This window comes from Paramormyrops kingsleyae, chromosome 1 (assembly GCF_048594095.1).
Source record: "Paramormyrops kingsleyae isolate MSU_618 chromosome 1, PKINGS_0.4, whole genome shotgun sequence".
NCBI lineage: Eukaryota > Metazoa > Chordata > Actinopteri > Osteoglossiformes > Mormyridae > Paramormyrops > Paramormyrops kingsleyae.
Window position 1 is genome coordinate 67,939,786 of NC_132797.1, and position 15,199 is coordinate 67,954,984.

Sequence of the window (15,199 nt, forward strand, 5' to 3'; positions counted from 1 at the left end):
TTTTTTTTTCTCTGAATTCTAGATTTTTTTATTTTTTATTTTTTCGTTTCAATAGATTTACTACAACAAAGTCACCAGATATGTGATTTAGCCCTTTTCCCATACAGCTCCAATGGTTTCTACTGTACGACTGATGTATTATCAAGTATCCCCACATTAACAAAGGCTTTATCTAATACGTATGAGCACCTCACTCTCTTATCTAGAAATCACCTCAAGTTATCCTTGGCTAATGTCATGGCGGAATATTCACATGCTTCATATAAAAAGTCTTATATAAAGCAGACTTTATTAGCAAGTTTTAACGTTAATCGATGGGAGTGTAATAGTCTGCCCTAGGTTTAAAGCGAAGCGTAGCTGCATATCGAGAGGAACAGGTTGGATACCTTAACGGCTCCGTCATATAAACCTGTTGAAATGTGAAGCGGTTTACAGGGGTTAGATAAATATCGCCATTCATATACTGGCCTCTTTGAACACCTGTCCAAGCAAGTATCCAGTGGCAGGTCCAACTGGGGCCGAAATGAAACATTCTCACCTATAATACCATCACACCGAGGGCGGACATAAAAATGTTTATTTTTGTTTAACTTACTCAGTCCGGCTCATTGTCAGAAAGCGTCCTTTCAAACAGTCAAGTCCCAAAAATGTCTAAAGATTTAACGAGTTATTTAACGAGTTAATATCATGGAGAACAAAAAAAATAATAATAATCTAGGTGGAAAATAGCCAGCAAGAAAAATCTCTGGGGATCTGGCTGGAATTCCTGACATACTACTGTGTTTCATAAGGAAAACCCAACATGAAGCATATTTGGCGAGACTCTTTACAATATCCATTATTTATCTTCCCCAATAAAAAAAAACACCATTTTCAATTCCCCACATTTTTCTGGAAATCGAATCAAATTCAGGCCTGCATTTAACGGATTAAAATGTCAGGGGTGTTATACCAAAAACAAACACTGGATGGTGCCCTCACGTGCCGCAGCTCAATTGGGCATCATCATTATATTCTTACCTGACAAAAAGGAGTGACTTCTCTTTTTCATTAGCACATACTTGGGAAATAGCTGGCGCCAATGCGGTTCAAATCGCTCGATAAGGACAGAGAAAAGACTGAAAATATTTGGAATGGCAAAGGAGCTCTCTGCATATGGGAATCCTTATCCAGTTCTAGCCAGAAAGCCAGACTCTCCGTTACCTTGGATTGGTGGCACGCTAGAAGCTAGTCACTATGGGTGCTTTAAACCAGAAGAACTTTGAAGCTAAAGCTTGCAGAAAGAGATGGCACATGTCTCTGGACAACAAACCAGCATTCATAGTATATTAACTAGTACTCATCCAGTTGACCAAGCAGCTACACGGGACAGTCTTTAGGTAACCTGCCCTTAATCCAGCGTTTGCATCTCCGTGGAGATTTCAGTTGATGCAGTCAAGTGGCCCCTACTGCATGCAAAAGTAGCAGAAATTATTTGGTAAATTTGCCAGAAGTGGACAGTACCATGTCTCCCATAGTAAGGGGGTGACTTCTCCCTTCGAATCGAATTCTGATACCATTTTGAAATGGTGTTTTCCCCCTACTGTTGTACATGGAAAGGTCCAGACTGTCTTCTGGTTTCAGCAGTGCCCTCAAGCAGGTTTAATATGGATGATACTGCAAAGAGAGGGAACAATCCTCCATGCTTCTGCTTCCTGGAAGGAGGTGGGTGCGAGTTAGCACCATTTCTCATTTTTCACACTCTTCCACAATGGGCGGGAAATACATTTTTCTATAAAACAGGAGGAATTCAAATCATGCGGATGTTACAGGTGAGGAAAAAGACCAGCTTTCCATGTGTCCCACGTTAAGCTGTTTTGTCGCGATTATTGGATGTAGTGCATTGACCCATCATGGCTTGTTCCCAGCTTTAGAGAGTCAGTATCATGCAAGCATCTCTCAGCTCATCCTGCCACATTCACCACCATCCGACACCAGCCGCTCAGTCACAGGCAAAAGGCTGATGCATGACAATACTAAAAATATAGCACAGGAAAGCACTGGGTGGAACTAGGTCTGGGTGAAATCACTCTATAAGTCATCAAGGCTTGGTTTTCCTATTAGGGATTGGTCCATAAAGACTGACATGTCCAACTTTCACATATAAGCTACTAGCCCCAAAAATGCGCACAAACACACACAGGTGGTATATTCATAACGCCATAATACCTTTTAGGTTCAGGTTATCAGATCTACGATATTTAATCAAGTCATTCGGTAACAAAGGGAGTTGCACAAACAATCACTTAAAACCAGAGGTTTTTGTAAAAATTTGGATCTAGTGACATATAAAAGCTGGCAATTGATAAAAAAAATAATAACACAAACAGCAACATTGTGTGCAAGAAAGTGAGTTAGGCACTTTAAAAATGCCCTGCTCTTTCCAGCAATACAGCATCCAACACCAAACAGTACCAGCAAACCCAATGAAATAATTTCAACCATGGCAAAGCAATCAGTTGGGCCCACATTGTATATAACCCCCCACCCCCCAATATAACACTAGATTCTTTATAGGAATAAAAAGACATTGCATCCATGTGGATATTAAGAGATTTCTCGCTTAATTCTCGGGCATAATCTGGTCATGTCATAGATTTCACTTCTACTGACAGATACAAGCTCACTTTTGCCATATGCTTTATAAAAGCATTTTCATACACTTTCATACACTAATACTGCTGAAATACACCCTTTGCTACCATTTTAAGAACTCAGTTATTAAAGTTAAATATGCCAGTTAGGTGTATTTTAAACCAAATTAAAAAATACACAAAATGTGCACAACGTTGGCATGATATGTTAGTACTGTTTAAATCGTTAATAACCGGAGTACATGACTCCAGCACTAAAGAAACTTTTGATACGGACGACAAACACCTGCATCATCACATGACACCTCAGCGTTTAAGTTATTGTGATCTGAAGCTGATTATAGATCAGTACATTCAGTGGTCTTTGAGAGTTGGACACCATCACATTGCATCTGCAAGAAAAGAAGTTGCAACATATGCAAAATATACCAGGTCCACCAGATTCCATCCCTACTGATCCCTCCTTGAATTGTGCATCCCTGAAAATGTACGCTTTCATTTCACACCGCTTCCCCAAGCTCAACGCTGCATCAGTTCAATCTCGAAGATACTCTGGTATTTAAGGTTGTTAAGTCACTTTGGAGAGAGCTTTCAAATGACTGCAAAGTACAGAGGCAAAACGTGGCTATTTTTAACCATTTTTATACACGTATTATTGCGTGACTAAATTATGACAAGGCTAACAATAAATTCTAAAAAAATATCAATTCATAAATAACCCTTCGAAAATATCTTTGGTGCTTCAGTATTTTCAGAATACGTACTCCTTCTTTGTCTGTGTTTGTTTCACATGTAAAAATTAGCGGGCAAGGTAGCTCGTAATCACGACTAATCAAAAAAAAAGATCAAGACACTAATGAAGAAGTCTTTCTTCAGAGCTGTTCACTGCTCTCCTCTGCCATGGTCAGTTAGTCATATACTGCATGGTCTTTAAAATCTACCCAGCAAAATATCTAATACTCCGATATGTACATTACCGACTTCCAGCACCGACAAGTGTCCTTGTAGGGAACCTGAAACACTAAAGCAGCTACAAACACAAACTAGATACATCCAGAATGACATTTATGTGCCTTCTTCCCATTGAAGCAGGGTTTTTCCTGCACAAAATTCAAGACTACCCAGCATTGTGTTTTTCACACATAAAAAATAAATTAAAACCCAATAAAAATAAATCTCCCATCAAAAAAAAAAAAAGTTCCCCCATAAGCCCTTCTGTGAGCATCCAGATGTATTATCAGACCCTCAGGTAAACATCCAAAGTTGGGATTGATCAGTGGGGTTACAGGAAGCCATTTGTGGTTTTTTCTGAACGACACCAAGGCACAACTTCAATGCAGGATTAAAAAGCTGCTGGCCCTTTAAGAAAGAAAAAAAAGGTGCTATTAAACTGAGTTTCCAGCAAAAGAAAAAAAAACACTACATTTCCTATTAAATACACTGCATCTAACAAGCTAAATCAGAGCTTTGCATGCATGTTTACCCATGCAACTGCTATCAGACTTCACTAATTACTGATATTCCATGAACTAATTGTTGCAACCACATTAACATTAATTGGTATGCGAATTGCAATAGCAGCGGCAAGGTTTCAGCTGCAAGGTTCCTGCTGCAGAATCACCTGAAATTCCCAGTTCTGTTCAGCTGCGACGAACGAGTTGCGTCCTTTGTACTGGCAGTCCTGCAGTTTCACGTCGGCCTGCGTCGCATGCATACACAGCTCCTTCTGGATGTTGTGCCGCAGCTCATGACGTGTGGAGTACTCAAAATACTGGCACAAAGACACACGTGTCACAATACACGCAAGAGTAAGCCTACGTCTCCATCGGCAGAAGGATGGGAGGGAAAAACCCACTAGCTTTCATTTTCTGCCTGGCAATATATGCTAGCAGGTAAATTAAGTGGATTTCATAATACTCCCGAAGGGGGGGGGGGGGGGGGGGGGGGGGTAATAGAATTTTCCAGAATGGTGAGCTGGAAATTTCTGTCACGAGAGCTGAAGTGCACCTGGTTTCCTCCAAGCCCGTGACAGGGGTACATGATGATGTTTTTGTCACCCTCATTGTTCTCGCCCGCGTCAAGACACAGGTTGGTAGCCATGTTCTTTACCTAGGACAGAAGAGAAAACACGTTTCTGGTAAAAAATGAGCCTTTTAAAGGCGACCACATGCAAGAACATCTCTCTGTGCCACACTATATCCTGCCTCTGTAGCTCAACACGTAAAGCATTGTGCCAACAATGAAAAGGTTGTGGGTTCAAATCCCAGGGAGTGTACATATGTTGTCACCCTTCCCTCTAATGCAAGTCGCTTGGGATAAAAGCATCTGATAAGAGAGTAAAATGTAAATCCCCAGATGATCTGAGGATGCTGCGGTAGGAAAAGTGCCCTGAATAGACACTCTGATCCTGAGGAAATACGGGGGAGGGGGAGTTAACCATTTACCGAGCCAAATTTGAGCGGGTTGAGATCGGGCAGGAAGACCTCTGGGTAAATGTTCTCCAAAAACCAGGAGAAACTTTTGCACTGTAGACGCTGCCGGAGGTCCACACGTCTGGAGATGTCTCCAAAGGATTTCTGTGAAAACAATTCCGGTCTGTTAAAGAGGGCAAAATTTTCCACATTTATAAAAAAAAAAAACACACACAACATTGCCCTCTCTTAACATGGAGGAAAGGCTGTCTTGCCACTTCCCAGACGCGGTTTAATACCACAGTTTCAGGTTAAGAGTGAGGTGTTAGACAAATTCTCCTCATGGATGTTTTACCTAAAACCAGCACTTTTTAAACAAATCAACTTTTTTTTTTTAAATCAACTAGTTCTTTTGTTCTGGTTGGCACTCTAAAAAAAAAACCCCCAGCTAGACGCGTACCTTTAGGAGAAAGATCTGACTTGCTTTCAGAGCAACATGAAAATTATTAACCATAATTTATTTTTCTGTAATCTCACTGTTACCACGCTCACAAAGCAGCCAACAAGAGTTACAACTTCGTATTAGCAAAACTACAAAACGTTTAAACCTCTAAGATCGTCGCTCCCAGTTAATATATAAAACTGTACTTATGACCGAATGATTCCAATCATTACACAGCACGGACGTATGGCCAGATAAAACAAGACGTCCTTCCCACAGCTACATAAATCAGCTGAAACAATAACACGTCATCGAATCCAGATGCTGACTCGCGGCCACAAAAAGCACTAAAAAAAAAGAGCTATACAAGTCACATCAGTAGCACTGCGATTTGGCCTGAGAGACAGAGTCAAACACACTTGGTCAGTACGTCCGTTAAAATGACTACTTTACATTTACTGAAGGACCTTTAGGAATAAGGATTTTAATAATATATAAATATATAAAAGTTCTAATATTGGTCAAATTAACGGCAGACACTGTAAAAAGTAAATCACTTGGCACTAGGGAAAAAAAAAAAGAAAAAAAAAATGCAAGATGACGTAAGTGAGGATATCCTGACCAGCGTACCCATCTCACAGCACAGAAAATGAATAACGACCTCCAGTGACTATCACTGCTCTTATAACTGGAATAACATGTAATAATTTATGTTAGAAACAATAACTCAGGAGGACGCATTTGCTGCACCAACCCAGTAACGGAGTAACAGGCTGCAACGTCCAGGATATATTTCCTGTTTGGCAACTGGGGGGGGGGGATTGCCTCACTTTGACAGACTATTAAAACGATAGGTGTGTCTACTCCTTTACTGCACGGCATCTAAGTTTAGTTACCGACACAGGGATGACTTATGTTGCTATTTATCTTTAAAAGATGGGTATGGGGAAGCAATAAAAAATAGATTAAAAAATGAATAGATTGAAAGAATAAATAAATAAACAAAAAACAACAAAAACCTACACGGTGTCCAATTGAACACAAACTGTATCAATCTCAGGACTCGTGCAGAGTGCAGTCGTGCAGAGGGCTGCCACAATCACCAGGCCGTGGCTGCTTGGACAAGACAAATGTAGTGAATGGCGTTGAAGCCCCAGTGCTCATGGCAATTTTATCTGCAAGCGGACCAACGCTAGGTGGAGAGGGGCTGGACAGCTTACTGGAGAACACAAATGGGATAATCGATGCTTTAGCTGGCTTTTTGCTCAGACCACGTGGAAGTAACAGACACCAGTGTGACAGTTGAAGGCAGCAGACACCTACTTCCTTGGACATCTGAAATGCTTGCGGATTCCTGCGGTAAAAGATCTCCTTGTAGTCGTCCATCCAGACCTCGGCCAGGCGGACTTGGTTGCGGGCGATCACTTGGGTTCCCTTCGGAAAGGTGTGGGGGCTCTTGGTACGGAAGACGTGACCCACGACACTACAGGGAATGATCTCCAGCTGACCTCCACACTGCCACACCTGAGGAAGGAGGTGGCACACGGTTCACGATTCCCAACTCGCTCTACGGTAACTGAGGTGAGCAGGAAGACTACAGGGTCTCTAACTGAACCAGAACAGAAACATGGGTTGTATTAGGCTTGGACAGCATTACAGTAATATGGTATATCATGGTGCTTTGGATATACTGCTCTGTTTTGAACAGTTTATTATTTTATTTTATTTTTCTTTTTTAAATACTATGGTATTTGTATGGTCTTTTGATGCTATTCTGGCATTTTGAAATCTTGGAGCGCAAATTGTATCAGAGACCCCCCCCCCCCCCCTGAATTTTACCACCAAGATTTCAAAATAACAGAATAACATTAAAAAAAAAATGAAAATCAACTACATGCCCAACTTTTGTTCTCTGTACCACATTTGTCAGTCACTGACGATCTTTTACAGAGCCAGCACTGATTCGCAAAATTTATGACGATGTCACCGATCTCACTAAATGTACCCCACCCCATCCAGACCATCGACCATTAAATAACTGGGAAACACTACAAGTAAAAATCTCAGCAAAAGCGGACAGAGGGAGGAGCCCCTTACCCGAAAAGACATCTCGATGTTCTCACCCCCCCAGATTTCCATTTCTTCATCATAGCTTCCAATATGATAAAAGTAATCTTTGGAAATTGAAAACAGTCCCCCGGCGAATGTTGGCGTTCTGTGAAGGGGAGTCGGTCAGGAACTGATTAGGAGTTTAATTATTCTACAAAGTCAGCTGGCAATAAATTGTCAAACATTCATTTAGGAAGTGCAACTAAAAGAAGCGTAGCTGACAGAATGCCAGGGATCCAAATGTGAAGAGGGCGTCGACTTAGTGGGCGAAATATAATGTTTTACTTTGCTCATAGACCGTTTCAATGGTCAACGCTGCTCAATAATCATCCATCAGAAAGCCTTACTTGATTGGGTAGGTCTCGTCCTTCCTGCGCTGCTTCTCATGGTCGGGAAGACCCTCCCAGCCGAATGATAGACCCCAGTCGAAGTTGCCACGGTTGTGACTCTGCCCATAGGGTGATGGTTTCATGAACTCGAAAGTGTTGAGTTCGATCGTGTTGATGTCGGGACTCACGACTGCGGTGTGGTTCTCCGCTATCCTGCCCAGCAAGGGCTCCAGCCAGCCATGGAAGCACTCACCTAGCAAAAACAAGGCCCAAATAAACGAGACCTTCCTCACCCGGTCGCTCAGACCACGCTATTCCTGAGCTTTTGCTGCTTAGGCTACATTAAAAGACCATCGTGTCACATGACTACAATGTTAAGTGACACTTATGGAATACAACAAAAGAGCAAAAGTTAAACTGCACAGAGCCGTCATTAGGGCAGGGCAACTGGTGCTGCTACACTGGGCCCCACCCTGCATGGGCCCCCACACAAAAGAGAAACTTGCCTAGGTAATAAAAGGCTAATTTATTTAATTTTATTTATTTTTCATTGATCATATACAACCACGTTTCATCTGAATACACCATTCTGACTAAATACTGGGCTGTGACGGTACAACAATTTGATACATAATTTTTTGTTCAGTACGTACAATGAAACAAACTAATATATTTATTGACATGGGTAGAACCTAAATTAACAAGTAAATATTCAACACAGAAAACATGCTAATTGTGGCTGTCACTTGGTTTCATTTCTGAAAATCGGCAGTTTGGGAACATTTTGGTTTTCCGATAAATGACACCAGTATTGGCGAGATACTAGCTGAGTGTGCGTACGCCAACAGTAGGGCTGAAGCAGCCATGAGTTAGTCTCCCCAAAGCAGGTAAGGCATTCTTACCAAGAAATTCAGACCAGGCTAAGATAATAATTACGATTACAATAATTAACCAATGTTTATTGGATACTCTGCAGTAAAGAACATGCAATTTCATTCGTTATGATATTTTACGTAAGTGTTTTTACAAGGTGCAAAAAAACCTCTCTTGGGTTTTGTTATTCAGACACGTCGACAGATGCATTGCTTTTGCCAAATCGTGTTTGTGTTCGCAGTTTGAATAAAAATAATTTCCCTGAGGTACTGAAATTGCACCCAAAACTAAGGTTTGTACCGAACCATGAATTTTGTGCATAAATACAGGAAATACACTTAATATAATGATTTCCATTCTTTGGTTCATGTTGGCCTCGGCTGAAGCCCTGTGTAAGCTGGCTCTCCCTGGGTTTGGCACCTCCTGAGAGACAGACCTGGCACTGCACAATATATTTCGGTTCAACCTTTCCAAATTGACTGAGAAGGGAAACGCATTTCATAAACAAAGGCAACCTGAAAAACTACTTTTCAAACAGTTGGATTAGTGACACAAATGTGTGTTACGGCACGAGAATGTGACGTCAGAAGGACACGTTGGGGGCGTTGAGGAGTGAGGAATGCCAGAGGCTGGCTTTATTTCATTGTTCCCTAAAGGTTACAAACCCTACAATGGGGGAAGGAGTGTAGTAAGATGTGTGAGGAAGAGCCTGTTTCACATCACTCCAAACTGCCCCAGTGTTGAACGCGGATCACTGTCAACTCACAGTGTGCATCAAGGAAAGTGAAGACATCGCCGGTGGCAACCGAGGCTCCCAGCAAGCGGGCCGTGATCAGACCCTTCCGCTCCCGCTGCCGTACCACCCGGACGAGCTGCAGCTGCTTCAGATAATCATCCAACTCATCTTTCAGGATCTCTGCCGGCACAAAAACAAACACATGGAACAAAAACGGTGATTAAACTGCAGCTAATATCGGAAATTAAACAGAGAAGCACCCAGGCGTTCCCAGTGCAGAAAACAAGGAACCAGTTCACCCAGAAGTCCTTCAAAGACCCACAGATATTCACGGCCCTATGTAAAGTGCTCATGGCATACACCTCATGTCCATCGATTGTTTACGAACTCCTTATAAGGCAAAAGTTCTCGCTGCCTCAACAGAACCTAGACTGCAAAGGAATACCTCAAGAATCCCAATTACAGACTAGACTGCATTCGCATGACACAAATGGCGACTATGAAGATAAAAAATAACCTCACTGACCATATCTGCCTGGGAAATAAAAGCTCGCCGATCATGATCTGAAAGTTTCACAATGGTAAAGTGACAAACACACAACAGCTGAACTTAGTAAAGTTTACAAGGACATTCATAACATCATAGCATACCATATATTTTGCATTAGCATGCTTTAACACGCAGCAGACAGCATGAAAGTCATTATCCAAATGCAGATTGTATCCTCCCCGATGGGGCGGGTCACAGCTCGCATGCACTTCCCATGGCCAGGTATAATCAGCCGTAATCGGGGTTAGTAACGGGCGGAGAGCCGTTAGCTTTCCATTTGGCTCCATTCTGCAGGGACTGATATCGCAAATAAGTCACCCGGCCTTCATCCCCTGGTGCTTGGGTCAACCTGAGAGCATCTGACTGTTTGTTCAACCTTGGTGGGGGGGGGGGGCATTCTAAAAGCCAAATTTTAGGGCGAGGACTGTCCCCCCCCCCCCGCTTAACGGGCCACCGACGACCTTTCGTTCACGCCAGCCCCACCTCTCTAGCACACACACCCCCCCCCCCCCTTAAAAGTGCAGACAGCCCCTCATCTCTGCTCCAGGACCACCACAGAGCGTTTGTCTTAGGAAACTATTCAACCCCCCCCCAAATATAACCCTTCAAGATTCCGGGAGCACAAGCTGCACATTTTCACAAGTCCGCAAAAGGGGGGAGGGGGGACTCCCCGCATGCGGCCAGAAATCCAGGCAGAGAGCAGGGTGGTCCCTAGGAGACCGACCCCCTCCCCTTACCGTCGGTGCTGGCGTCATCCACCAGGATGATCTCCTTCAGGAATATGGCGGGAGAGGTGTGAAGCACGCTGTACACGGTCCTCAGGAGCGTGCTCCAAGCCTCGTTATGGAATACGATGATGACGCTGGTGGTCATTAGGGGTGGGCAACGCTTGAACACCTGTTCGATGCACCTGTAGGGGGCAGCATAGAGCGTCAGTCGGTAACCTGCCGTGGAAGGTGGCACTGGCAAAGCAGAAATGTCACTAAATGTCTGGAGAGCATAATGCTTCCTCGTTGTCAGTACCCAGGACAACATCTGAAATTCAGGACCACCAACTTTAATAGATTTTGATAAGCCAGATGGAGTGCAAATTTCCTCTTATAAAAATAAAGGGGAACAAGAGCAGACTTGGTTGATGAGCCAAACAAAACTTTAAGCACTTTTTCTTTAGTCAGTGATGTTGAAAGAAGTTTTTAAAAAAATAACAAAAAGGTTCTACTGTCTGTGGTTTATGTGAAATTTCCTCCTGGAACTGCAGAAAAACAAAAAAAAGTTTGAAAACTTCTTGAGGTTTTAACATTTTTTTTGTGAAGCAGACAAAGGCAAAAAAAGGGCCTGTATAGTTATTTCCTTCCTAACTGCGGTCTTTTGATCTAAAAAAGTAATTTTTTGAATTACTACAGAAAAACGCCACAGAAATAGTCCTGTCCTGTGCAAACGTGCACTTTGTCATCAATACCACTAGATGGTGGCATTTTTCACTATGAAATAACGCTTCAAAATTCAGAACAAACGCACAATTTAACAATTATTTCAAAAATAAATACTCCAAACTTTCCACAACTCGAAAAAGACTCTCAACCCATCAGATCCCATCATTGGCTGAAGCAGCATAACAATATCCTGCATGTGGGTACATTTTGAAAGGGGTTATTGTGGCAGCGATGAGTAAAACTAAGGGAATTCCGTGGCAAACATACTCTGGCGGTCGGGTGTCTGGGCCGAGGTCTCGACTGAGTGAGATGCGATCGCTGGCGAAGAGGTTGAAGCAGTGCTTCTCTTCACCCCTTTGCTTCTCTTCCAGCTCAGCTGGACTGAGGTCAACCATCTGAAAGGGCTTTCCGGAAGCCCCCGGGGAGCTGGGGTTTTGGGGCGGCCGCTCCAGGACTGGCTGGAGCTCAGCAGCGGTGTAGAACCCTGGCAGGCAGGTTTGCTTCCCTTCTGCTTCTGACTGGCGGACCGGAGCTTTTATCTGCATTTTCGGCATAGCGTCCCTGAAGTTATTGACCGCCCCCATCACCATGCCCAGAACGGCATCCCGTTTGCCCACAAAATCCCTCATCCAAGGCTCCTCTTTGGCACCCTGACTGACCACCTCACGCTGGAGGAGGAACAAGAAGGTAACAAAAATAAGGGCCACAATCGCCAGTTTCCATGGGTACAATCGCCTTCTCATAAATCTACGAAGAACAGACATGGTCCTGGACAATGTCCAAAATTTAATTATCGATGGAGGAAACTCTTGAGCAAAGATGAAGTGTTCAGAATCATTTGATATTAACCCTAGAAAAAAAAGAGATAGAATATGCAATAAATCACTTGAACAATGGCAAATAAACAAATATGCAAACAAACAAAACAAACAATCCAAATTTTTAGCTTATGGACCACCTTCATACCACAGTATCTGATACACTAGGTCAGTAATGTTTAAGTAACTGGTATAATTTGAACATGTCTGTGATTGAGCAACACATATAACAAATAATTTTCCATTTAACCAGCTACACACCCAAGAAAAACATTTTCCTTTCATAGATTTCAGAGCTGCGGCGTTACCATGTAAGTGACTTTGACTTTAAGAAAGCATTCTTCAAACGAGTAACAAGTATCTGTGTGCCACAGAATCGCTTTAATGTTTCGCAAAGAAAACTTGCTTCTGAAATTGTGTGCATCAGAATATCCGTTTGACAGATTCGAGTAGGGCTCTTTAAAAAGAACCCGATACAGGATCTTACAGCTTTGTTTGATCATAAAAAGAACCGCATTACCAAACATATCGAAGTATACCAGCTGTAAGCACAATATATATATAAAAAAACTAAAATTAAATGTAAGTAGGCCTATATAAATTCAATTCAAGTACCGAACTATAAAATCTCCTCTGCATGTTACACAACACCCTAAAGCTCTAAGACACACGTCACTGTTCACACTGTTCGGTGACAGTCACTCACATTGTATTGACAGAAATATAAAAATAGTTGTTAATATCAGTTACGTTTGTTCTCCTTTCCCGGATTAGGCTTAACTTACGCCAGCAAGCAGCACGAGGTCCAGACGAATCCGGGGGGCATCATGTCAGACGCTCGGGGACGCAGTTTATCGATCGCACACGATCCCCTACATTCAAGCCGGAATTGTGACATTTCGGCCGTGGATCGGCACGGTGATTACAGCCTACTTCCGTCTCGCTGGATCCAGGTGCGCTGGCTTCAGGTAGAGGGAGGAGATCGGAAAGGCACGCCCGCGTACCAGAGCTCACCTCCGGGTAGCCGCGGAGCATCTGCCGGATCGAAATGCCTACACGAATCAATCATATTATTAATTATTAAGGCACCTCATCGGTGATCTCAAACCAGGCCATTTCCTTGCAAAAACTTTCGCAGGCTGTTCCTCCGTGATGTATAACTTACAAAAATAACAAGGCTGCAAGTCAAATCAATGACCTGCCGGGGAAAAAGTACGCAACTGAATAAATAAATCGCTGACTTGCGTTAAACGTAGGGTCCGAAATAACTTTCTTGTTATCGACTTTTAAATAAAAGTGATTGCTTTCCAGGGAATGCTCCTGCTACCCCCGATCTCCTCTGAGAAATATGCCTGCGCCCGAAGTAACATTTCGCTCGCAGGAATATTAGAACCAGTCGCCCCAGCGGGGCACCGCAGACCTATAGTAGTGTCGCTTCTTTAAGTAATAGGATTTGTTCAGCCGGCTATTCATTGAGACTGTTGCCGGGCTACACAACGCAGAGGAACGCAAAAAACCAACCAACTGTGCCACCACTGGGGCGAAAAGACCCCCGAAAATGAACCAGAGGTGGCTGATTAAGCAGCCCGGTATCCTCTCCTAAACCGCATTCCCATCGGACACGATTTAAGAAAACATTTCATTACTTTCTGACTTATTACATCCCCTCTGATTTTGCTTGTTTTGGAACAACGTGTACAAAAGTGGCGTCCGTGCACAGTGTAAGGATCGAGTAACGCCGTGCTTTGCTAACATGACATTATGCACTGTAATGTTACATCGCATCAATCTATCACTACTGCATGTATAAATGCGTATATAAGGGTCAATATACATATGCAGCACTGGGTCCCAGTTCCGTCGTAAAAGAAAGCAACATAAATAGCCTCTCGATGGCTTTAAGTGCAACTTTTTGCCCCAGTAGTACCGGGTACGAAATGACGCTTACCATACGCCAGGGCTTATCATCGGCGACCTCCGCGCAGACTTTACTGGTTCGGTATGGAAAGGAAAAGAGACCGGAGACAGTGGTCATCCGATATAACCACCACCTTGCCGTGATCCTACAGCCTTTTAAACACCCGTAATAAAGTGTCCAGTCTTACTCACGTCTCCATCTGCACCCGGCGAATATAAACTTCCAAGCGTGTCATTATATTTTGCACGTATGTGAACCAAGTGGAAGGACTTTTGTCCATTGATGATCGCTCTCATTTTCCCACATTTTAACATTTTTTTGCTAACTTTATTATGCCGTTTCCTCTCCAGGGGCCGTGATAACAGTCTTTGAAGTTGTGTTTGCATAGCGTGCTGGACTCAATTTCATGGAGGACAAAACGAACTAAATATACTCGAATTGCATTTCTCGTATTTAACAAGTATATCACGCGTTGAAAGCTTCCGTGCTCAGTGATGAGCGAGTTCTCATTAGCAGTTTTATTAGTAACTCTGGTGACTGATGACAGTGATGAGCTCAAATTTATATAACACATCAAAGAACCGTTAAAATAAACTGCCTATTCATCCATCTTCTAAACGCTTGGTCAGGGTCTCGGGAACCAAATACGCATTATGGTTATATGTTTTTTTGGTTCCTACCTCGATCATACTCAGTTTTATGTATTTTGTAATGCGTAAGTAAATTAGATCTTGATTTTGTATAGTCAAAAAAAGTCATTTAATTTGTCTGAAACTCTCAAGGTTCGTGTCATTTTGTATCTGGAACATGCAATGTTTGTCCATCCTCGGAGGCACAGGGCATGAAGTCGTGGACCTCCTGGTTGGGCGCACTCACATAATGTGGGCCATTCACTCAACAGCATCTCTTAGGACTGTGGTAGGAAACTGGGATCTCCAGAAAAACCT

At 42.9% G+C, this 15,199-nt stretch overlaps 1 protein-coding gene across 1 annotated transcript; it reads right to left on the minus strand.

Annotated features, from left to right (window-relative positions):
- Positions 1-2,209: 2,209 nt before the first annotated feature.
- On the minus strand, positions 2,210-14,375 carry galnt3 (UDP-N-acetyl-alpha-D-galactosamine:polypeptide N-acetylgalactosaminyltransferase 3 (GalNAc-T3)). Its single transcript, XM_023813647.2, has 12 exons — positions 14,283-14,375; positions 13,120-13,386; positions 11,784-12,366; positions 10,821-10,993; positions 9,564-9,713; positions 7,943-8,177; positions 7,584-7,701; positions 6,810-7,010; positions 5,078-5,209; positions 4,641-4,742; positions 4,255-4,404; positions 2,210-3,992 (listed from the first exon to the last, which is right to left on the minus strand). The coding sequence occupies exons 3-12, from the start codon at positions 12,278-12,280 to the stop codon at positions 3,879-3,881; spliced, it is 1,872 nt and encodes a 623-aa protein (XP_023669415.2). The 5' UTR covers positions 12,281-12,366; positions 13,120-13,386; positions 14,283-14,375; the 3' UTR covers positions 2,210-3,878.
- Between the last annotated feature and the right edge of the window lie 824 nt (positions 14,376-15,199).

Excerpts from the sequence above, each read along its gene's own strand:
- galnt3 (XM_023813647.2), bottom strand. The coding sequence starts at position 12,280 with ATGTCTGTTCTTCGTAGATTTATGAGAAGGCGATTGTACCCATGGAAA. Across the intron at positions 8,178-9,563 it reads CACTTTCCTTGATGCACACT|GTGAGTGCTTCCATGGCTGG; the intron begins GTGAGTTGACAG and ends TGTTTTTGCTAG. Across the intron at positions 4,405-4,640 it reads ACGGGCTTGGAGGAAACCAG|TATTTTGAGTACTCCACACG; the intron begins GTGCACTTCAGC and ends TCTTTGTGCCAG.